Source organism: Erpetoichthys calabaricus, chromosome 4 (genome assembly GCF_900747795.2).
Source record: "Erpetoichthys calabaricus chromosome 4, fErpCal1.3, whole genome shotgun sequence".
Lineage (NCBI taxonomy): Eukaryota > Metazoa > Chordata > Cladistia > Polypteriformes > Polypteridae > Erpetoichthys > Erpetoichthys calabaricus.
In genome coordinates, this window is record NC_041397.2 from 147,891,490 (window position 1) to 147,916,531 (window position 25,042).

At 38.6% G+C, this 25,042-nt stretch overlaps 1 protein-coding gene across 1 annotated transcript; it reads right to left on the reverse strand.

Moving 5' to 3' along the window:
- guca1d (guanylate cyclase activator 1d) lies at nucleotides 1-22,078 on the reverse strand. The gene is made up of 4 exons (XM_028801291.2): nucleotides 21,884-22,078; nucleotides 7,071-7,224; nucleotides 6,131-6,214; nucleotides 1-278 (listed from the first exon to the last, which is right to left on the reverse strand). Exons 1-4 carry the CDS (start codon nucleotides 22,076-22,078, stop codon nucleotides 148-150), a joined length of 564 nt encoding a protein of 187 aa, XP_028657124.1. The 3' UTR covers nucleotides 1-147.
- Between the last annotated feature and the right edge of the window lie 2,964 nt (nucleotides 22,079-25,042).

The following is a 25,042-nucleotide window of genomic DNA, read 5'->3' on the forward strand; positions in this document are numbered from 1 at the left end:
TTAACCTGAAGCAAGTAAGGCATTTTATTCACAATAGTGAATCCCTGAGATGATCACCCATTTTTTGGTAGTGAGCCCCATGCTCATCTCTTACCCACACCTCCACCCCTAAAAGTACCGAAAAAGTAGTTTTAAAATACAAATTCCTTAAATGCTGTTTCTTCTTCCATTTTTGATCACTTTAAGAACATTTGAAAGATCTAGGCTTTTTGTCACAATGTCCATGATCTCATCACTTTGTTGTGTCCCATCGATGAATTCTTCTAATGTCAGCTCACCTGAGGAAATAAAAGACAATGTGTGTTTGCTTATTTTTGCCCACACCAAGTAAGACAATCTGAAAGCAGTGACTAGTGTCAGTTTTTTATTGAGTAGAAATAAAAAGAGATCTTCCTTTCCATTATATACAAATAGATGGACATCACTGAAACACCAAATATTAGAATTTATCATTTTTTTCTGGAGACCACTTAGGACTCCAGGCCATAAAAAAGAAAATGAGAAGAATACTTTGAGAGGCTGATGAATGGAGAGAATGAGAGAACGAGAAGGTCGGATGATGTGAAGATAGTGAACGGATTAGCAAGGAGGAAGTAAGGACAGCTATGACGAAGATACAGAATGGAAAGGCTGTTGGTCCAGATGACATACCTGTGGAAGCATGGAGGTGTTTTAGGAGAGATGGCAGTGGAGTTTTTAACCAGATTGTTTAATGGAATCTTGGAAAGTGAGAGGATGCCTGAGAAATGGAGAAGTGTAATTTGCCAATGTTTAAGCATAAGATGGATGTGCAGAGCTACAGTAACTACAAGGGGATGAAATTGATGAGCCACAGCATTTGGTTATGGGAAAGAGTAGTGGAAGCTAGGTTAAGAAGGGAGTTGATGATTAGTGAGCACCAGTATAGTTTCATGCCAAGAAAGAGCACCACAGATGCAATGTTTGCTCTGAGGGTTTAATGGAGATGCATAGAGAGGGCCAGAAGGAGTTGCATTGTGTCTTTGTGGACCTGGAGAAAGCATATGACAGGGTGCTTCAAGCGGAGCTGTGGTATTGTATGAGGAAGTTGGGAGTGGCAGAGAAGTATGTAAGAGTTGTACAGTATATATACAAGGGAAGTGTGACAGTGGTGAGGTCTGCAGTAGGAGTGACGGATACATTCAGCATGGAGGTGGGATTACATCAGGGGTCGGCTCTGAGCCCTTTCTTATTTGCAATGGTTTATGGAGAGGTTGACAGATGAGATTAGACAGGAGTGCCCTTGGACTATTTTATTTGCTAATGACATTGTGATCTGTAGCGATAGTAAGGAGTAGGTTGAGGAGACCCTGGAGAGGTGGAGATATGCTCTAGAGAGGAGAGGAATGAAGGTCAGTAGGAACAAGACAGAATACAAGTGAAGTGAAGTGAAGTTGACTACCAGCACTCTTTGATGCATACTGACTCTCATCTTGGTTATCATTTCTGCTCTATTAAACCCCATCAACTGCACTTTGATCACAGTGCTGTAAACTCCAAGAGAATTTGTAATGTGGAAGCCACAGAAATTGTGTCACATAGCTCAAAGTTGCTGCTCCATACTTCTTGCTCTTCATGTTAATATATCAGTGCTCTAGTGCACTGCTTTACATATACATTTGCATCTACGGATTGTAAAGCGTGTACAAATGATGAAAAACACGTAAAGAATACTGTACTTGAGTGAATGACATAAACAAATGAAAATCATAAATATAAAATGATAATCATAAGAAAAAATCATAAATATCAAATAATGATAATAATATATTCCCAAATTATATTACTAATTTCCCATTTCAATTTAAAAGAATACACTTTAAAATTTGTTTTGCAATGTCTATCAACAAAAGCCAAGTCAGTAGAAAAAGCAGAAATTAATCTAATGAAGGAGGAATGTTTTACCCATACGCCATTATATGTACCATTTTCAAGAGTAAGCAGCTCCAGTGACATAATAATATTATTACTACTTATCTGATGCCTTTATCCAAGGCAGCTTGCAACATTTGCAGTACAACTGATTACATTTCTTTTGTTTTTCCTATTAGAGCACAGATAAGTGAAGTGGGTATGGCTGTGTCAGTACCAGGATTTGAACCCACAAACACAGTTGCTAGGTGCAAAGCCTTAACCACTGCTCCAGATTACCAGCAATAATACCAATAATAATATGAAATATATGTTTGAAAATGTTTGTTTCACAAAAATCTAGCTAAACGTATCTTTTTTAGTCAAGTGAAAGTAAATTAAACATTTCTCAATCATTCCTACACAAGAAATATTGCACACTATTAATATACCATTTATTCTATTCATTGTTCTATGAGATCTGAGGCATCTATCAAATGAAAGAATAGATTTAGATGGCAAACTCATTCAACAATTAGTAACATTTTTATTTTTGTTTTGAAAATAATATAATGAAAATGTTTAAAGAAAGAGTAATGGCTGTAAAATAATTGACAAAAAATGTAAACACTTATGTGAAATGTCTGAAGGGATGGAGGCAGAATGGTTGTTCTAGCAGCCTCTCAATTGCAGGACAACGGGTTTGAATCTTGAGCCTGGTTACTGTTTGTGTATAGCTGTATGCCACTGAACACTGACTTGAACATTTTAAATGTGTAACACAAGCTTTTTGACAGGCCATAATTAAATTTTCTATAAAATTAAATTAATTCATTTAGCTTGAATAACTGAGCTACATGGGCTTGGTGCAATTGATGTTTTCAAGGACAATCATTTGATATTTCATTATTGAACTTATGCTGAAATTATTTGCATTTACTAAAATCACTTTTTAGTCATCATCAAAATGTCAAACTGAACATAATTGTTAGCAGAGCATTAAGTAAATAAAGAAAACCTGAGTTTAATTTTTGTAAAATAAAAATTAGAAAGAACTGCAGATTCCAGTGATCATCTTAAGAAAAGATGAAACTGGTTTGAAAAAAAATTTAGTCTAAGTGATAGAAATGATTTTCTTTTAAAACTGAGAAGTTTGTTTTTAATTCTAGAACTGATGTTTATTTATCAATTCAACATTCCTTTTTATAAAATGTTTTTTCCATTTCTGGTTATTACTGAACTGCAATCTACAGTAACAGCATTGAATTTCAAGTTTGGACAGGATGCTAATCCACTGCAAGGCATACTCATGCACACTTCCGACTTTTCTGGAGTGAGTTGGAGAAGCTAAATCAAAAAAAAATGTGCCAAAAGACAGAGGGAAAACATAACAAAAATCATAGAATACGGGCCAGAAATTAAGCTCAGGTCTTCAGAAATGTGAGGCCTCAGCATAGTCCACTTTACCATCATAAAAATACAATTGTGAGCCTTCAAAGTCAAAGCACTAAATAAATGTAAAAAAATAAATAAATAAGTCCAGTAATACTATCCACAATATGAGCCTCCATGTGGTAATATCAATCACTCATATTCTCATTTAGAATTGTCAGATTCCAAACTAGACATACTGTGGATGGATTTGATATGCTCCTAATACTTGGTACTGACAAAAACCACAAAATTTCATCCAGTCTCCATTTATTCTGTTAAAAACTGATTAAAATCCAAGCTATATTTGTGAAAAATACTGAGTTACAACAGGAACTATTAACATATACCCCAAAATGTGATAATTGTTAAAATCTGAATTCATAACATACACCAAAGAAATACAATTGTTAATGAATCATTTCTTTTGCTCAAAGCAAGCTCTAAAAAACACATTGCTTTCAGCCACAAAAAAGATAATTTTGTTATTGCTCCATATTATCAATGACAAACATAATGAGTATCTGAGTAAAATCTAAATGTGGGTTTCCACCCCAGAGAGGGATTAAAAACTTCAGTAAGAGAGAGAGAGTGGTAAAGAGAGAGAGTGGGAAAGGGAATGCTCAGATTCCAATGATTTATCTAAGTGGGGAGCATAGTCTGTGTTGGCATAGCTAAGATTTGGAATGTTGGGATCTGGAATAACCTAAAACTATTGCAATCAGGAATAGTACTCTGAGTAATCCTGGCACCTTTTTGTATGGAAAAGTAAAAACACTGCAATAAGGAGAGAATATAAGGGCAAGTAGCAGAACTGACTCTCAGGTGGGAGTTACTGTGGCTGTGCTTTACAATGGCAGAAGCAGATAGTGCTTGTTACAATCCTCGAGACATGTCTTTCAAGTGGAATACCCATTGATGACTCTATAACCACATTGATTCATGAACAAGAACTCCAGATGGACTTTAAAACTATTGGTCATTCTCATCAGGAAGACAAGGGTGAAATGCAGTATTGTCTTAATGGCTAAGCAATTGTAGATTAAACCACACGGTTATTGGTTCAATTCCTGTGTCTCCTTCACTGTTTGACTCTGAGCAAAGCAATTTGCCTACTTGGGCTCCAACTTCAATAGTACCTGTTGTGATGGACGGATGGCAACTCATCCAGGCCGTTAGATGGCATCTCCCATACAGCATAGAAGTACCCAGGATTCCCGCAGGGCACCATGGGAGATGGAGTTTGGTTTCACAGCCCTGTTGGGGACCCTGGGGACCACCGTGGGATGCTGTAGAAAGACAAGGGGATTTTTTTTACCCCTATAGCCCGGAAGTACTCCTAAGACACGGGGACGGAAGAACTGAAGTACTTCCAGGCTGAAGAAAAATAAAAGTTTCCATCTGACCTGGAAGTGCTATGGAATCACATGGACTGAAGGACAGAAGCACTTCCAGGTCACAGACTATATAAAGGACTGTGGGAAACCCAGCAAGAGAGCTGGAGTTGGGAGGAAGTGTGACAGAGCAGCTGGGTGGAGTGGAGGATTGATTATTGGTGAATTATTGTATTACTAGACATTAAGCCCGTTACAATAACGGGCGCTAGAACAGTAGTCCATAAACATTAGTAGGAACAGTCTATATTAAATGGCAAGGGACCTTTTACCTCATTAAATTTTTTCCGTAAAATGCCTGTAATTTTCTCTGACAGTAATACTGACTTTGCTGTCTGTAATATGCATTTAATTTTCTGTCACAAAGTGGGCAATCAGCAGATTCTCCCCAGCAACTGATGTAATGTGTGTGAAAATAAATCTACTTTTACTTTACACTTTACCCGGCCAAGCTTTTTAATCGCAAATCTGACATCCTCAGAGTGAACACTTGCACAACAATGGGGAAGCTGGTCTCCGCATCTCAGTACCCGACTGGATTTTTCATGTTTTCTGTTTTAGGTCTTACCTCGTTTACCGAAATCCGATTGGATCTGCCGCGCGATATTTTATAGGTCCCGCCCTCTCTGTTTTGTGTGATGCAACAGGCGGCCTTTGAAGCAGCGCACTGTGCCCCGCACATGCACGTACTTCACCAGAAGAAATACACACACACGGACACTGGACGCACACAAGGGTTTTATTAAAGAGGATTATTGAGTATTGTGGAGGTGGACATGCTTTGTGCACAGTATTGGAGAAATTAATATTATTTCTAATACTTTTACCTGGTGTCTGGACATGTTGTCTGCGGGTTTGGAGGAGCGACAGCGCCCCCTATTGTCACACTGTAAATAGATGCAATGCATGAACTTGGAGGTTGCCTTTGATAAATATGTGATGAAAATGTGTAATGATAATAAAAATTACAACAACTTAATCAGGAAGGCAAGGTTTTGGGCACAACATATCATGGCTATCATCAGGAATGCTTGTCAGCATCTTTACTTCCATAGACATTGGAGTAAAGTCTGAATGCCTCCACTTATCCTCTTGCCTGCTTTTGACCGGCCTTTTATTTATTTATTTTCTTTAACTGTAGTTTTATGGACAAGCCTTTGCCATCTGATCTTGCAAGGTCATTAGCTTTTTAATTTGTCCTTTAAATAATAATAATAATAATAATAATAATAATCAACAGCTCATAAATACAAAGCGACTATTGGAAGACCAGGTGACAAAGGATTCTTATACTTCATCAAACTATAATTACTTAATTAGGTGCCTTCAAGGTTCTGTGAATAAAAAAAATACATTTTTTTCATTTCAATACCTAAACAACTAAAACCTTTTTAAGTTACAAGAAATAGAAAGTTGTAACAAAAAAATAATCTTACCATCACCATTTACATCAATTTTTTCAAAAACTAAGTTTGTGATCTCTTCAGGAGACATATCTGTTTGACGGTTGATAGCTTGTACTGCCTGCAATGGGAAGGAATATGAAATCTAATCATAATCCAATCAAAGAGGTTGAATATGCCAGTGAAAACAGTTATCAATATATCAAAATCCAAAGTAGAAGAAGCAAATGACTAGTAGCAGTACATCTTTATTTTTCTATTTTGAGGTTTAATTAAATGTACATGACCACAATCCAGCAAGTCATCCACCTTTCAAGCTACTTTATCTCACTACATATGCTGCCCTATACTGAAAAAATCTATCCATAGACTGGATTCTAATATATCACAGGACAAATTTGTGCCTTTTTGGAAAAGGCCCAGGTTCCACCCTTTAGCCCCTTCGTTTCACTTGACTTTTACTCCAGGGGTCCTATCACTGGGTGTATTGCATGGCAGTTTTTGCTATACGGTATTCACATGACTTCTGTGAACATTTTATCTTCATTATCATTGCAGGATGAATCCACTCACACTGAAAAAATGTAAAGTTCCCAAACAATCATTACATGTAAGACTTCAGGATGAGAGAGAAAACGGTATAACAAACAGAACTCAAGGATAGTATCTGGAATTTATTCAATAACCAGGTTATGATTTGAACCCATAGACCTGGGGATTGTGAAACAACAACTGTAACTAACCACTGTCCCTCATGTTGTCCTTACTCTTAGATTTCATAAGATTTCATGTAATTTGGGTAAATTTGTCCTCTCCACCGCAGACTATACATCGTTGTAATTTCGACAGTCACATAGACTCTTAACTTTAAATATTAAATATTACATTTGTTACTTTTTTTGTATTTTTAGAGTTAAGCTAAAAAATAGTTCAGATAAACAAATCTAGAGTAAGTAAAAAAAAACAATAATACTTGCCTTAAAAATGCTTAACAATTCATCTCTGTCGATTTTGCCATTTCCATCAACATCATACAATTTAAAATACCACTTTAATTTCTGATCAATTTTGCCTTTTAAAATTAAACTGAGAGCAGCAACATATTCCACAAAGTCTATAAATCCATCCTGAAAAAGAAAACACCACAGTTAACAGCAAAGCCATGCATTCTAGAGACAATGCCATTAATATTGTATTTTGGTTGTTTCCTTTAATTAGGTTGATTTACAAGATCAGGAAAAATATCACTTTAACAATACAAAGAGATTAACAATTAAAATGGCATCCCAACTAAAATTCATCACCACCATGTACTGTTTACAGAAAAAATAAATCAAAAGCATATTTTTGTGACATATGAAGGTTACTATTACCTTGTACAAATTGATTTTTTTTTCTTAGTATCTTTCTTACTGTTTCCTGTTTGCTGACAGTCAAGCTTGACTTTGCTAACAATAGTGTTTGACAAAAATAATAAGGCCCGATTTAACATCTTCCTATTTGTGTAGTAGATTAATGTAAATTTGAATAACAACTGTTGTGTTTTAATAATATTATTATTTTGTCTCTGTTTTTGAAAGAACTCAATAATATAACAGGGCTTTGAAACATATATCCCCAATTCCTTTGGCAGGAAACATCCTAGCAACTTTCATGGATAATCAATTTTATAAAGATAATAAAATAAAGCTTGCCTTAGATAAGTTTAATAAAGAATAGTTTGGGTCCTTTTGTTACAGTTCTACTATATTTAAGGATAGCCACACGATTCATGGTGCAAAAAAGTATGATCATCATTCCCCCACATTTTCACCCATATATTGTATTTTGAGTACTCAGGGTACTTGGCTATCTGTTTTAATCTTAATGTTTTAATGTTGTTGTGGATTTTTTTTATTTAGAATTATCACACCGTTGAATTTGTATCATACACAGGAACTTTGTAACATATACAGGTGAGCTACAACACTTTTGAAGGTGATTTTACTTATGGGAAGCAGCGTGGCCTAGAAGATGACTTCAAGGATTTTTTTATATGCGTACATAGCTGATCAGTAAAAAAAAAAAAACTGTAAAAAAAACAGTATTATATCTAATTCAAATCACTTAAGATACTTGTTCCCCTAGTCATCTAGACAGCCCACCAAACAATAAAAGAGTTAACATGAAGTAATCAGTCAGAGAGAGAGAGAGGTTGGGAGCATGCACTGATACAGTGTGTTGCCACACCCACCACACAACAAACCACCTCAGGATCCCAAATTAGGACCCAAGTGCAGCTGGCAACTACAGAGAGCTAACACTGCTCTCAGTGCTGGGTAAGGTCCTTGCTAGGGTCATCCTCAATAGGATCCGTGATAACTTGCTCACCTACCAGCGATCTGAACACTTTTTAATACCTAAGAAGTCTACCATTGATCGCATTCTGGCACTGAGGGTTCTCACGTAGCACAAACACAAATATCGGCAAAGTTTCTTTGCAGCCCTTGTCGATTTTCATAAAGCGTTTGACCCAGTTGATCGAGCTGCCCTATGGAAGATCCTGAGACTTCACAGGACCCTCTGAAGTTGCTGGATAACTTGGCCAGCCTGTACACTGGTATTGTGAGTGCTGTGGAGAGTGGAAGCAGAACCTCTGCATTTTTCCCAGTTGATTCTAGGGTTTGTCAGGGGTGTGTTTTTGCTCCTACTCTATTCAGTGCTTGCATGGACTGGGTGGTGGGCAGGGTCGTGGGGTCTAGCTGCTGTGGGGTATCTATTGGTGAAGAAAGATTCACTGATCTTGACTCTGCTGACGATGCTGTGATCTTCACAGTGTCAATGGAGGCTCCGATCAGGGCTCTCGAGAGACAGAGCAAGGGGTCTGAATGTCTGAGCTTGCAAGTGTCCTGGATAAAAACCAGTATCCAGGCCTTTAATGACCTCTTGGGCACAACCATTAGCAGTTTGTCTGTCTGTGCAGTGTGTGTTGACCTTGTTGAAAAGTTTACTTACGTCAGCAGTGACATTCATGTCTCTGGTGACTCTTCCTATGAAGTCAGTAGATGGACTAGGAGAGCATGGGTGGTCATGAGATCTCTGGAAAGGGTTTTGTGGTGCTCCTGATATTTATGCAAAAGGACGAAGGTTCAAGTCATTAGAGTCCTGGTGCTTCCAGTTTTGCTATATGGTTGTGAGACATGGACACTACCTGGTGACCTGAGATGAAGACTGGACTCCTTCGGTACTCTGTCTCTTAGGAGAATCCTTGGGTACCAGTGGTTTGACTTTGTGTCAAACGAGCAGTTGCTCATGGAGTCCTGAATGAGGCACATTGCCTGCATTGTGAGGGAGCATCAGTTACAGCACTACAGCCATTCCCTGAGGGTGATCCAGCTCGCAGGATCTTCATTGCTGAGGACTGTCTGGACTGTGGCAGAGATATGGTCATTTCTGATGGGTGGACCGGTCTGCCTGGGGGGTTGCCAATGAGGATCCCGAGCTGTTTTGTCATGTGGTGGGTGCGACAACGTGCTGTACCAATGCATGCTCCCCAACCTGACCTGATCTGACCTGCATCCTTGTAATCAGATATACTGAAATACCCTAAAAACTGGAAATGGTTCTGAATGTTCAGATCACTGAGTACAACCTTGACAAAGTCCAGCCCGATTCTAAAAAAGTTTGAATTGTTCCTAATAAAATCAATTTAGCTTTTTTCAAATTGTAAGTAATAAAATACATTTTTCCCCATTATGTTTGTGTTTATACTATGCACACCCTATAATTCTTTTTTCTTTGCATTTATATAGTGCTTTTCTCACTACTCAAAGCGGTCAGCAATTGCAGATTAAGGGCCTTGCTTAAGGGCCCAACAGAGCAGAGTCCCTGTTTGGCATTTACGGGATTTGAACCGGCAATCTTCCGATTGCCAGTGCAGATTCCTAGCCTCCTAGATCACCACTCCACCCTCTCCAAAGCAAATGCATTCTAATGACACATTTTAAGTTTCACACTGAATTAGCAAAAATAATGGAGGATATTGAACTCTTTATGTACATAAGTAAATTTTCACTGTCTTTCAGGTATCTACTGCAGAAAATATGCTGTCTGGACAAAAAAGTGGTAGACCTGGCATGAAACAAGTGACATGCTGGATGACTGATAAAAAGTGAGTTTCCTAATTTAAACAATAATCCCAATTATGTCATAGGTCATCCAAAGCCCAGAGGTAAGGAATGACTTAAACATTATTAAGCTATCTTGACTTTCTAATCCTTCACAAAGTGAACAGGTGGTGACCTGAACAGTAGTGGAGAAAGAGATCATTACTGAGCAACAATTGCACTAAAGGCTTAGATTGGCCTCTTGATAGAATTAAAGCAATAAGAGTTTCTTGTATACACTGACTGTCATGTGTTGTTGTTGTTGTCATACAAAAAAAGTTGTCATACAACTTTTGCAGATGGTGCAGACCTATAAATACCTGGGAGTGCAGCTGGATGATAAATGCAGATGGTTGTGGCGAGCGCCCTCTTCTACGCGGTGGTGTGCTGAGGAGGCAGCATTAAGAAGAAGGACGCCTCACGCCTGGACAAACTGGTGAGGAAGGCAGGCTCTGTTGTTGGCATGGAGCTGGACAGCTTGGCATCTGTGGCAGAGCAACGGGCGCTCAGCAGGCTCCTATCAATTATGGAGAATCCACTGCATCCACTAAACAGTGTCATCTCCAGACAGAGGAGCAGCTTCAGTCACTGTCCTGCTCCACTGACAGACTGATAAGATCGTTCCTCCCCCAAACTATGCGACTCTTCAATTCCACCCGGGGGGGTAAACGTTAACATTATACAAAGTTATTGTCTGTTTTTACCTGCATTGTTTTCAATCTTTAATTTAATATTTTTTTTTGTATCAGTATGCTGCTGCTGGAGTATGTGAATTTCCCCTTGGGATTAATAAAGTATCTATCTATCTATCTATCTATCTATCTATCTATCTATCTATCTATCTATCTATCTATCTATCTATCTATCTATCTATCTATCTCTCTCTCTCTCTCTCTCTCTCTCTCTCTCTCTCTCTCTCTCTCTCTCTCTCTCTCTCTCTATCTATCTATCTATCTATCTATCTATCTATCTAATCTTTTCACCTTTTAATTATTTCATAGTTATCTGAAACACTAAACCAAATTGCTTTAAGTGGGTATATAAGAGCTATATGCTTAATTGTTTAATTGGTCTATTTCTGGGATAAACTAATTAGAACTAGAAATAAAATAAAGTGCTTAGCTTCATAGAAGGCAAGGGTATTGAAATGTGTAGGATGAAAAACACTGTAGAATCACCAAATATTTATTTGTAGATAGGAGAATGTTATGCCTGACTAGTCAGTACCATTTTATTTCCTATAACTGTTTTGCAGGAATCTTTTTCAGAGTCGGAAAAGGGTAACTTACAGCTTCTCTCTGTTTTTCCTTTATTAGTAGTTAACTACAGTATAGTTCCATTAAAATGTTTTTAGAAGAATTTAACAAGCCCTTATAAAATTCCAGTGGCTAAACAGAATTTCTGTGGGGATGTAAAACTAGCCCAGATTTTTTTTAACTAGACCATTTAATCATACCAGACATCATTCTTGTATACAGTGTCAATGTTGTTGGTCAGGAACTCAACCTGAACAGTATCATAAGCAAATCTGGTGAGGTCATTATTTGTAAATTTTGTGAAAATTCTTGCATGAGCAATAGCTTTATGGAGCTACACTGTTTGAAAGTGGTGATTTTGCCATCTTACCTGGATTTCCTAATTGGCAGATCACAAATGATACAGTCTCAAGTTGCATGTAGAGTTTGTATAGTCCTACAATTTTAAGTGTCTAGTGCTGCTTATGAGAAACAGTTATATATGTTTTTGAGATGTAATCAGTGAAGAGCATTGAATAGCAAGGCCTCTATTTAACTGTCAATACCATTAACAAACTAGAGCACAGACTGGACAATTTGAATACTGTCTTTGATAGGAAGTGCTGCATTCTGCAGGGAATAGTGCTTGTGGTTTGAGACTTTAGCAGTTGGCAGTCGGACATAATTCTCTAAGGAAATTTTGAGACTAAAAATGTGAAAGTAGTTATAAATACAACATTTCCAACTTTTATATTTCCCAATATAGAACGAATGAATTCAGTAACATTTTCTGTTATTGGACAAAATGTATGCAATCATGTAGCCAAGTATATCACTTCCAGCTTTGAACACACAGTTCCATAGACAATGTTCCTCAAAGCACTTTTCAAAATATTTTTACAACATATGTGGGACATTCATTCACATTTCTTTTTTTATTGAGTTGTTGAGCCTCCCATGCCCGAGTTTTTGCCTCAGCAACCACCAGCTCCGGTCAGCTGCCTCAACAATAGAGGCACGGAACATGGCCCATTTGGACTCAATGTCCCCCACCTCCCTCGGGATGTGGTCGAAGTTCTGCCGGAGGTGGGAGTTGAAGCTACTTCTGACAGGGGGCTCTGCCAGACGTTCCCAGCAGACCCGTAAGGCCGTAAGGTGGTCGGTGCCTGTCGTGGCGGCAATCCCCGAACCCGTTGGTGGACACCGACGGTGAAGGATGCCGTCAAGCTGAAGAAGGAGTCCTACAGGACCCTTTTGTCCTGTGGGACCCTGGAGGCAGCTGATAGGTACCGGCAGGCCAAGCGGAATGCGGCTTTGGTGGTTGCTGAGGCAAAAACTCGGGCATGGGAGGAGTTTGGGGAGGCCATGGAGAACGACTTTCGGACGGCTTCGAGGAGATTCTGGTCCACCATCCGGCGTCTCAGGAAGGGGAAGCAGTGCAGTGTCAACACTGTATATGGTGTGGATGGTGCGCTGCTGACCTTGAGTTGGGCCGTTGTGGGTCGGTGGGGGGAGTACTTCGAAGACCTCCTCAATCCCATTAACATGCCTTCCAATGAGGAAGCAGAGCCTGGGAACTCAGAGGTGGGCTCCCCCATCTCTGGGACTGAGGTCACCGAGGTGGTCAAAAAACTCCTTGGTGGCAGGGCCCCGGGGGTGGATGAGATACGCCCGGAGTTCCTCAAGGCTCTGGATGTTGTAGGACTGTCTTGGTTGACACGCCTCTGCAACATTGCATGGACATCAGGGACAGTGCCTCTGGATTGGCAGACCGGGGTGGTAGTCCCCCTCTTTAAGAAGGGGGATCGAAGGGTGTGTTCCAACTACAGAGGGATCACACTCCTCAGCCTCCCTGGAAAAGTCTATTCAGGGGTCCTGGAGAGGAGGGTCCGTCGGATAGTCGAGCCTCGGATTCAGGAGGAACAGTGTGGTTTTCGTCCTGGTTGCGGAACAGTGGACCAGCTCTATACCCTTAGCAGGGTCCTGGAGGGTGCATGGGAGTTTGCCCAACCAGTCTACATGTGTTTTGTGGACTTGGAAAAGGCATTCGACCGTGTCCCTCGGGGAATCCTGTAGGGGGTACTCCGAGAGTATGGGGTACCGGCCCCCCTGATAAGGGCTGTTCGGGTCCTGTACGATCGGTGCCAGAGCTTGGTCCGCATTGACGGCAGTAAGTCGAACCCGTTTCCAGTGAGAGTTGGACTCCGCCAGGGCTGCCCTTTGTCACCAATTCTGTTCATAACTTTTATGGACAGAATTTCTAGGCGCAGCCAGGGTGTTGAGGGGGTCCGGTTTGGTGGACTCAGGATTGGGTCACTGCTTTTTGCAGATGATGTTGTCCTGTTTGCTTCATCAGGCCGTGATCTTCAGCTCTCTCTGGATCGGTTCGCAGCCGAGTGTGAAGTGGCTGGGATGAGAATCAGCACCTCCAAATCCGAGACCATGGTCCTCAGCCAGAAAAGGGTGGAGTGCCTTCTCAGGGTTGGTAGCGAGATCCTGCCCCAAGTGGAGGAGTTCAAGTATCTCGGGGTCTTGTTCACGAGTGAGGGAAGAATGGAGCGTGAGATCGACAGGCGGATCGGTGCGGCATCCGCAATAATGCGGGCACTGCATCGGTCTGTCGTGGTGAAAAAGGAGCTGAGCCGCAAGGCGAAGCTCTCAATTTACCAGTCGATCTATGTTCCTACCCTCACCTATGGTCATGAGCTATGGGTAGTGACCGAAAGAACGAGATCGCGAATACAAGCGGCTGAAATGAGTTTCCTCCGCAGGGTGTCTGGGCTTTCCCTTAAAGATAGGGTGAGAAGCTCAGTCATCCGGGAGGGGCTCAGAGTAGAGCCGCTGCTCCTCCGCATCGAGAGGAGTCAGATGAGGTGGCTCGGGCATCTGATCAGGATGCCTCCTGGACGCCTCCCTGGTGAGGTGTTCCGGGCACGTCTAACCGGGAGGAGGCCCCGGGGAAGACCCAGGACACGTTGGAGGGACTATGTCTCTCGACTGGCCTGGGGAACGCCTTGGGATTCTCCCGGAAGAGCTAGAAGAAGTGGCCGGGGAGAGGGAAGTCTGGGCATCTCTGCTCAAGCTGCTGCCCCCGCGACCCGACCTCGGATAAGCGGGAGACAATGGATGGATGGATGGATTGTTGAGCCTCCACATTTCTATTATTACATCAACTTTCATAAAATAGAAATAAGTGAAGGTCTACATTCAGAATTTACTCTTTTATTGAAGTCCAAAATAGTAAATACAGTACACATGGATTTGGTTTTTGTTGCTTTATACAGAGTAGACTGCACTTGTTTTTGACATGCCTGAGAATGTAGGTTTGCCATCAGTGAAGCATTTATTTTGAGTGAGATGGAGAACAATCAAATGGTGAGATTATTTTGGTTATAGTTTGTCCTGGATTCCATTCATGGCTCAACACCTTTGATATTTTTCTCAGTATTTTTTAGAGTCTACCTTGTGCTCTCTACATTATTTAATTTTGCTTTTACATGTTGTAAAGGCAGTCATGTGTGACCTTTCAAGCTGTTTTTGTTGCATTAGTCTCTTTCCCTTATTCCTGCAAGATAGATGTAATCTGTCTTAACTACTAATCAATTACACAGAAGGTGGTCCTTTGGAAATAAAAAGGAGAACAATGCTTTCAGATAGTGCTAATTAATTTTCTTGTTTTCAACCATAAATTTGCCATTTAGTTTTGTATTTTAAGTTTAAGCTTATTTATAATGTGAATTTCCCCTTGGGGATTAATAAAGTATCTATCTATCTATCTATCTATCTATCTATCTATCTATCTATCTATCTATCTATCTATCTATCTATCTATCTATCTATCTATCTATCTATCTATCTATCTATCTATTTTACATTAGGCTACATTTATTCTAGCTTTGAATTTAAGATTAATTTTAATTTTGGTCACCATCATTATTAAGTCCTCTTTAGTCTCTTTCTCTGATGTTGAGTTTATGGTCTGGTATATTTTTGTCTTTGTTCTATGTTTATTTATGTTAAGAGAAGAACCTCTGACTCTTTGTTCAAAAGGTTTTCTTTTAATTTAAGGAGTTATTTGGAGTTCATTGAAAGTTGATTTAATTTTATGTATTAATTGTCCTTTAATTAATGATTCTGAATTATTTTTGTCATTAAGAAAATAGGGGCGGCACGGTGGCGCAGTGGGTAGCGCTGCTGCCTCGCAGTTGGGTGATCTGGGGACCCGGGTTCGCTTCCCGGGTCCTCCCTGCGTGGAGTTTGCATGTTCTCCCCGTGTCTGCGTGGGTTTCCTCCGGGCGCTCCGGTTTCCTCCCACAGTCCAAAGACATGCAGGTTAGGTGGATTGGCGATTCTAAATTGGCCCTAGTGTGTGCTTGGTGTGTGGGTGTGTTTGTGTGTGTCCTGCGGTGGGTTGGCACCCTGCTCAGGATTGTATCCTGCCTTGTGCCCTGTGTTGGCTGGGATTGGCTCCAGCAGACCCCCGTGACCCTGTGTTCGGATTCAGCGGGTTGGAAAATGGATGGATGGATTAAGAAAATAGTTTTTTCCTGTTTTCTGTTTGTGTGCTCTACTTTTTTAGTTATGCAATTTATATTAATTTGGAAGTCTATTTTTAATAGATTGATTCCCAAATAGATTCCCAAAAATATAGGTGGTGCTGGGATCACAGCATTTGATAGAGTTGTTCTTGAATTGTTCTTGAAAATTTGAAAGAAAGCATGCCCAGAAGCTCCAACCCCACAGATGTACTTTTCAATCTCTATACTGCAACTTAAAGCATTAATAATAGGTGTTAAGGCCATGACAGTGTGATCCACTGATTTATGCCCTTTTTCATAGCAGAAGGTATTCCTGCATTCAATTTGACAATTGAAAATCTTATTAGTAAGAAACATTCTATAAAAAATATGAATGTTTTAGGAAATGCAGGAGATCCACTTGAGATGCATGCACCAGAAGGGGTTGCGACAAAGAGAAAGGCTGCATTGCAATTCACCAAAGCTGAGTGAGGTATGTTGTTCGACTTTACCATGGGGCAAATAGCGTCTTGCAGTGTGCCATCATTTTAGGGCCATTTATTAATTAGTGCTCCTGTTCAATAATATGAAAAGAATCAAGCATTGCATGTGCAATTATAACCTGTATATGAGCTGCAGAAATGCATGTTCTTGCAGGTGGAGCATTCATAAAGGCGAATAACTTTTTTTCAATACAATGCAATTTTGGTCTTGCAAATGATCCACAGAGAAGGGTGAGGTCTAGTATTAATTTCTATGCAAAGTTTGATTGTGAAACATCACTGATTTTGAGGTCTGATTGACATTTTTGCCAGGGGAGACATGGGGGACTGAAATGAATGCAACACCTGGTGCTTACCCCCAGCCCATCTCTCCTGTTGGCAGTCGCAAGGCAATTTTAACTGCGGCCTATCAGAACTGCAATGCAGGTGTTATTGGGGGATAAAACTAATTTCATTGCTGTGTTTCATCCACTGTTGATAGTGTGGCATTTCTTCCCAGTGCTTTATGATTTACGGGATACCCCAATACCCGGATCATCAATTGAGTGTCCAGGCATCATGGGGGGCACATTTATAGGATTATTCAGATTTATAAAGGTAAATTGCTCAATTTCTATTTAAATTTTTATTAATTAAGTTAAAATCTTATCTTTAGAGTTCAATTTGTTCACCCACAGTATGTACGTCTTGAATTTATGGTTCAAAAATTAGAAATTTGACATTTTCATCTTCAAATGTGATAGGAAATGCGTACATAAAGCAAACATTTTCTAGGGGTGTGGGGCATAGAAAAGGATGGAAACCACTATTTTAATGTTCTAAATATTATAGATGCACAGTAACAATATTGCCTCTTAAGTAACTTACTAAAGAATAAAGAAATGTTTTTTTGTATTAACAGTAAAAAAACCCACATATTTACAAGACATTTGCCCTTTGGTTGAGTTAAAAATATTTGAACTCATATGGGCTTTGGCTAGGCCTTGTTCCTCATCTGTGTAGCTCAGACACAGATCTGACACACAAATAACCTAGCCACCAAAGATAAAGACATTTTTGTTGCAATTACCAGTGTGTAAATGCCCAAAATGGGACAGATCACAGTGTTATTTCAAGACAAAGTAACCACTACATATATATAAGCTGTTGATTTTTAGAAGCTTGTCTTTTATTCTGTTGTGACTTTGGGTTTACTAGACCTTTTCTTGTCAGAGTTTCTTGTAGTGTCCAATTCCTTTTGATGATGAAGGAAACTGTACTCATTACAATTTCTTTAAAGGAAAGATTTGAACTTTAAATGGTCTGTCTGCATGTCTTCCTCTTCTAATTGCCTTTTTCTCTCCTTTGTGATAGCAATATACAGAGCAATGTTGTCTGACACAGTTTGTTCCAACACTGTTTTTATACAGACAGGGGGTTTGCAAGTAATTACCAAAAGTTGAGACATGTGTAGGAATTGTTTGCATCAACTTTCAAGGCTTAATTAACTTCCATTACTGCAGAAAAGCTGAATGTTGTTAGTTCATTTCTTTTTCAGGAAAAAGAACTTTTTGTATAATTCTAAAAAGTAAATTATTTATCAGTTTCTAAAAAATTGGAAAAATGATGGTGTTCTAAAACAAAAGAAGTGTAATTCCCCCCTCCCCATCCCAAAGGATGTATTAATTTCTAATGTATTATTTATATGTGATTCACCAAATTCAGTCCCATGCAAATTATAATGTTGTGGTTTCAACTATAAAATAAAGAAAGTAATTTCAGAATTCACTTTATCAGCGTTATACCAGTGAGAACCTTATCACTGAGTAGTGAGTTGTAAAATGTAAATATTGCTATTTAATTTTGCAGCTCTTCATTCGGTTTCTGTTTATCTCTTGGTTGAACTATTGCAAGGGCTCTGGTTTAAAGTTAGAAGGGCTGGAGACTGTTCTGTGAGCATAGGGTGCAGTAAAAACAGTAAGAAGGGCACAGTTACAAACACATATAAAGACCACTGAGTTCATCTTCAAATTTTGAAAAGGAATAAAGAGTCAACTAAATTTAATTTCAGAGGCCTGAAATCCTGATACTTCCCAAGCTATTTGAGTTTCTGCTGTAACCTCTTTAAGCATTAATGGATGAATTTCTTACAGAATTGTACATGTTCAGTACTTAACATGTAATTTAAACTGTTTAATTCTTTCTTCTGTTGGTACGTGAAGAATGGCACTGCTGGCAATATTCAACAACGAAAACTTTTGGAATAGTGTCTCTCTTCATGCAATGATTTCTAGTTTTGGATAATAGCCCCCATTTAACTTAATCAATCCATCCATGCATCAATTTTTTGAATATCACTTGTGGCAGACGGCTGGGGCCCTTACTTGCTTGGACACCTGTGTTATGGAAGGACAGGGGGAGAGAACACATACAGAGCATTATCTCTCACAGAGAGCTAGTTGTAGGCCCTTCTAGGTTTTAGCGGTGCCTCAGACTCCCGCAGGGTTCCATGGGAGTTGGAGTTTGGTACAGCCTTGTTGGGTTCCGTGGATGCCACCAGGGGGTGCTGCAAGAACTGTGGAGCCCTACTTTTTTGGCCTTCTGCCTGACCCAGAAGTGCTTCTGGATCATGCTAACGGGCCACCGGAAGTACTCCCGGGTCCAGGGTAGAAGGAGCCCACTACCATTCCTCCAGGAGCCAGAGTCAAGAGGGAGAAGACTAAGCTTGCCAGGAGGAGTGGAGGCAGACTACAAAAAGAGAGAGACAGAGAGAAGAAGAAAATAAATTGATGTGTGTATTTATTTGTTGGTACTTTGCTGTACTGTGTTGTGCAGGTAGGAAACAAAGGGAAAAAGTTTCCCATACCTGAATAAAAGTCTGGGTGGTGCTGAACTTGTGTCTGGCATCTGTCTGCGTTGGGTTTGTGGAGGTGGTGCACCCCCAGTGGCCACACTCTATTTTTATTTTTATTTAATATTTTTAAATATTACAGGACCTTGACACACCAGAACCAATTCTGGCAGTTTGTTATTTTATTGCTGTCTTGCATGCGCAGTAAAATGCAATTTTCCTAAATCAGAAAAGGTGGACTAGGGCCTATCTTGGCATCATAAAAAAATGCACAAATGATTAGGAACTTCTAACACTTAATTTCTAATTTACCTTTGTAATTAATTACTTGATTACTTAAAGGTAGGAATTTGTCTTGGGGGAAAGGCTGACATTTGGGATGAAGATGCATGGAAGAAGCTAAGTCTTGAGAAGGCACATGGAAACAGTTAAGGAGGGGAGCTTGTTTTGGAGGACCAGCTCCTCTCTGGAGTATACATAAATTTAGGAAAATGCAGTAATTTTGGAAGTCCTCATTAATTTTATGTGTGCATTATAATGGTACAGTAACAATATTTGATATGCTGACTTTGAATTTTGTCTTTTCCTAAAGCAGTCTTATCAATAAATAACTATTAAATAACTTCATAACTGTTAAGTATAGTAAACAGTTATGTGACACAGGACTTGGATTTTAGCATGATTGACACCTAGAGTGTGGTTTATATGATAAATTTGTGTCTTTTAATAATTTACAGTAAATAATTGTATAATTTCATTACCACCTTAGTTCTAAATTAATTACCTCATACTGTACTATGATCTATGATTGATTTATTTCAGAAAGTAGTTAACATCTAGTTTCTCATTAATTTCACATAGATTAAGCACAGTCATTTTATTTTTTGCAGGAAAGGATGTTGACAGGTGTTTCACTTTATAGAAGGGTATCTGTACATTAGCACAGCTTCCATAAATGTTTCCATTGATTGCTTTACCTTTACCAACTTTTTTGTTTTAGTGGTGTACAAGTTTATGGAAGTAAGAACATTCTAGCTTCAATTCAGTTTACTTTTGTACTATAAGTTTAAATATGTTAAATTTAGACTGTGTTTTCAGATGTTCAGGGAATTCATTCGATAAAGGTAATTTGGGTGGTTAGGATTTTGTTGAACTGTTTCATAAAACATAAATGTATAATCAGCAAAATAAAAATTTCAGTGGTCTTATTTGATAAAATGAGCTGACATAAAAGATTGACATTTTGCTTTGCAACATTTCTTTATACCACTCCAAAAAATAAAAGTAAAAACAATTCATATTTTGTAAATTATCATTTTTGAGTGGTATAAATAGCCTCCCAATTATGTACAAGCAACACTAGACTTATTATTATAAAATCAAAGTCATCAAACCAAAATGCTCATTATGTAAAGTAGGCATGTCAGTTATTCTTTGTAGAGCACTCTTAATAGTGAGCTGTATCATAAAGTGGTTTGGATAAGTCTCAGTCCTTGCATTATTCGGTAAAATGATCCTTTTTTGTCTATGTTACAGGGCCTTAGGAGTTGTTGGATATTATCTGATCAGCTTAGGTGCAACATAGCTGTAGATAGGACACCCAGGCTTGCTTTAGTTTAGTTCTGATGCTTCAGTTTCCTCCCAAATTGCAAAGATGATCAATTTATAATTAGCCTATTATTTTAAATTAACCCTGTTCGAGTCAGTGCCCTGCAATACTGTTAGCGTGGGCTGTGGCCCCCACAACTGTGTTAAGTAGGTTCAGTAGACAAATGGATGATATTCCAATCATCCATTTATCTATCCATTTTCTGACACTTATCCGTGTCTGGGTTGCGAGGGCAGCAGTCTGAGAAAAATCACGTAAAGTCCCTTTACTTCTCCAACTCTTCCAGTTCCTCTGGTGGGATAGCAAGGTACTATCTGGGGGATATAATCTTTCCACTGTGTCTTGGTTCTTTGTCAGGGTCTCCTCCCAGTTGGACATACGCAAGACACCTCCCCAGGGAGGCATCCTGGAGACATCTTAATCAGATGACTGAATGACCTCAGCTGGCTCCTTTCAATGCAGAGAAGCAGTGGCTGTACTTTGAGTTCCTCCCAAATGTCTGTGCTTCTCATCCTAACTCTAAGGCAGAGCCCAGACATTCTACAAAGGTAGCTCATTTCTGCTTCTTGTATCTGCAATCTTTTGACCACTACCCAAAACTGATGATATGCATTGTGTGGTCTGGAACATGTGTAGTACATTGTGCAAATCTTGTTAGACTACACTGATAGTCCAGTTTTATTTTTCATGAACTTAGAAATTAAATTAACATTGTTGAATGTTCCCTGTTGGTATGGTACACCATTAATAGTTTTTGTGCTATGCTCGGTATAAACACTGTATTTTTATAGGACTTTAAATTGTAATATTTTATGTAAAACATCTCACTTGAATTAAGAAGTAATTAAAAGTCCCTTCAGCTTGAGAATTAACAGCCAGTCATTTTAATTTGCTTTTGCTCTTCTATCCATAGCCTAATTAAATAAACAGCAAAAATAATCTCTTACCTGATTCATGTCAAATGTTGCAAATACTTGTTCAATATATCCGTTTGCTTCATCATTCATACCCTGAAGCCCAAGAATGGCTTTTAGTTCATACAATGTTAGAAGGCCAGATGGAGATTCCCTCATAAACTTATTGTACCAGTGGTGGATATCCACTGAGTCAATATCCATCACTGAAGACCTGTTGATACCCATTAGTCAATCAGCTCCTGACTCAGTCTCTCACTGAAGAATCAGATGTTAACTGCTTCCCCCTGAGTGCTGCTCTGGACTGATTAAGCTCAAAACTGATCAAGCACAAAACATTTGTAAACCTCTTATGGGTTGCTGCTAAAGCGTTAGAATAAAAATAGCCTTTTAATGGGATAATCAATGGAAAGGTTTTAACTTCTTGCTGGAACTAAGCATTTATTGTCACCTTTTTTTAGCTTTTTATGCAAGCATCAGATCACACATGGTATGTAATTTTACACTTGTGTGGCAGCCGTTTTATTATATAGCTCCCTGAATGTTACAATTGTGATAAGATCTCAGAAATAAACAGCATCCTTCATTACACAAAAGAATGTCAAAGATAAATTAGCTTCAAACCACAGGATGATTTTCAATTGTTTTTTATTTTTTAATAAGTATTGTACATAGATGATAGAATCTTTGTAAAATGGCTAGTAAATATGTTAGCATAAAATGTAATTGCAAGTACTAAATAAGGTGAAAACATTTCTCTTCTGCCAATATACAATAAGTTAGGGAAGCTCACTAATGTGGCCCTGGTGTCTACCAAAGAGGAAGAGAGATAAGACTTGCTTGTTTTCCACTGTAATAAAAGACTATTGTGTGCTTTGGTCACTTTATCAAGTGTTTTAACAATTAACAAGTTTGGCAGACAAAAAACTAAATATAAGCTACCTAAAATGTCAATAACTGGTAAAAAGATAGTTTAAAATATAAATTGTATATATAGATTATCTGGTACTTTCATATTATGATGGAGAGCACATGATCTGAAAAGTAGAGTGCCAAAAATATAAATGTCTACCAAAAATAGTTGGCTTATTGAACAAAACATACAAGAGAGAGATAATCACAGGGAAAACACAAAAATGTCAAGTGTACAGAGCCAAATGAAACCTTAGATAACCTACTGGTCTTGGCTACACGGGTTAATGTTCTCATAAGTCAGTCAAAGTGGCTTGCCTTCAGGTCCATTTCTTAATTTAATTGAGCTATATAACTTCTTAGGAGCCAATGGCTTGGGGGTTACACTTCCCAATTCACACAAAGATGACAATGTTTCATCCTCAAATGGTCATTCTACTCAGGGCATTGAAAAAGCTAGGAAACATTTCTACTTGCCTCCATATAAACAGTCTGCTAACACACCATGGACTTCCAGCTTTCTCTGTGTTTCTTCACACTGTAGCTGCATTTTCTTCCTTTTCCAAACACACCTACAATCTCCAAGTTAATGGGGTCACTGATAGATAGTACTCTTTAAACCTCTCCATTTGGAAAGTCAAAGAGATCCCTCTGGTAACCCTTAGTGCCCCTGCACTGTTGAGTTTAATCCAGAGCTAAAGGGCAAGGCAAACTTGTGATCTGCTCCTCTTCCTAATATCTATAATATGAATCAGAGGCCCATATGTTCCCAGCAGGAACTCCATGCTATTATTAATTTGTTTGGGTGAATTTGCTTGACCTACTGTCAGCCTCCCATGACTATTTTAGTACTTGTTTTGTAATAACCCATAGGGCACAGATTATATACAGTAATTGTGTTGTACTGCTCCCATCCCAGCACTTGTAGAGGATCTCCAGTTAAATTGTTGGGTTCATCTTTTGAAATATGGACTTTGACAAATATACCCCCTGAAGAATGCTTGCTCTATCTGTCCCTGAAAATCTCCCAACAGCCAGTCTGCTACCATAACAGGAGACCTCTATCACTGAATTAGAAAAATAAGATGTACTGCAGATTATATATTCAAAAATGACTTAATAGTGTAATTTTGCTGTACGGATTAACTTGGAACAACTCACAGTATGTAACCTGTAGTGTCTACTTTTGATAGAGCTGACCACTTATTTTGTACCAGACATTGCTAAAGTAGCTTTGCATTTTGTTGAAGGGGTAAAACTGAATGGACTAATTGTTAATTGTAGTAAGACTGCACAGTACTGAAAAAAATGTTTAATCTGAACAAACTACAGTGGCATTTCGAAACCTAACCTATGATATTGACTGCAATAATACCAATAGATTCAGTGTGGTTAAATGTATTGTTTAAATTGCTAACATGGAACAGATAAGTGTGTTTTTTTGTAATTTTGCTAGATTTCTTGTCCCATATTTGTCAGTAATGTTGGGATTTAAACTAGTTTTCACTTGGCTTGCTATTTTTATAATAAAACCATTTAAATAACAACCCATTAAAGCCTGTTCATCTTCTGTGGCCTCAGCAAAACAGTGTTTTTATTTAAGGAATCTTTAAATAGAGAAGCAGTTCTGGGCCATACTTAGAGAGGAGAATGTCAATGTGGCTTATGTCACTCCAAAGAAATAAAGTCTTTTCAGGTCAACAGTTATGAGAGCAAAGACACAGCCATGATAAGCTGTGATCTGTATTATTTAAAGGGAAACTAGCTCCTTATTAACAAGGTCTAACCTTAAAAAAATGCAACCAAAAAACTCAAACTTGCCAAGCAAAACTGTGTTAGAATATGTCATTTAATAGAAGGTGTAATTTTTAATGTACATAATGTACTCTAAATATAATTTTTAAAAATGTTAAATGATCACAAATTGTTCATTTAAAGAGATTGTTTTGATAATTTCTATAGCTTAAGGTTCACTCATAAGGCACCAATCTTGTATAGTTTAGTGTTATACAGGTTGGAGCCTATCAAAGTAGCAATGGGTTCAAGCACAAACCAGCCCTGAATGCAACACCAGTGAATCACTGAAAATACAGTTGCCCCCAAACCTTGCATATTGTAATCTTTTAAGTTTGCCAATAGAACGTGTTGTTTTGCTTGACTTCTCACTATATTTACTTGCAAGAATTCACCTGGCATTTATTATCATTTTTGCATTAAATCTTTAATTTTTGCTATCTAAAATGTACAACAGAAATGACTAATTTATTAATTACAACAGTA

Coding starts and splice junctions, on each gene's coding strand:
- guca1d (XM_028801291.2), bottom strand. CDS start 22,078: ATGGGTATCAACAGGTCTTCAGTGATGGATATTGACTCAGTGGATATC. Junction 7,225..21,883: donor CAACATTTGACATGAATCAG/GTAAGAGATTAT, acceptor TTTCTTTTTCAG/GATGGATTTATAGACTTTGT. Junction 279..6,130: donor AATTGATGTAAATGGTGATG/GTAAGATTATTT, acceptor TTATTTCCTCAG/GTGAGCTGACATTAGAAGAA.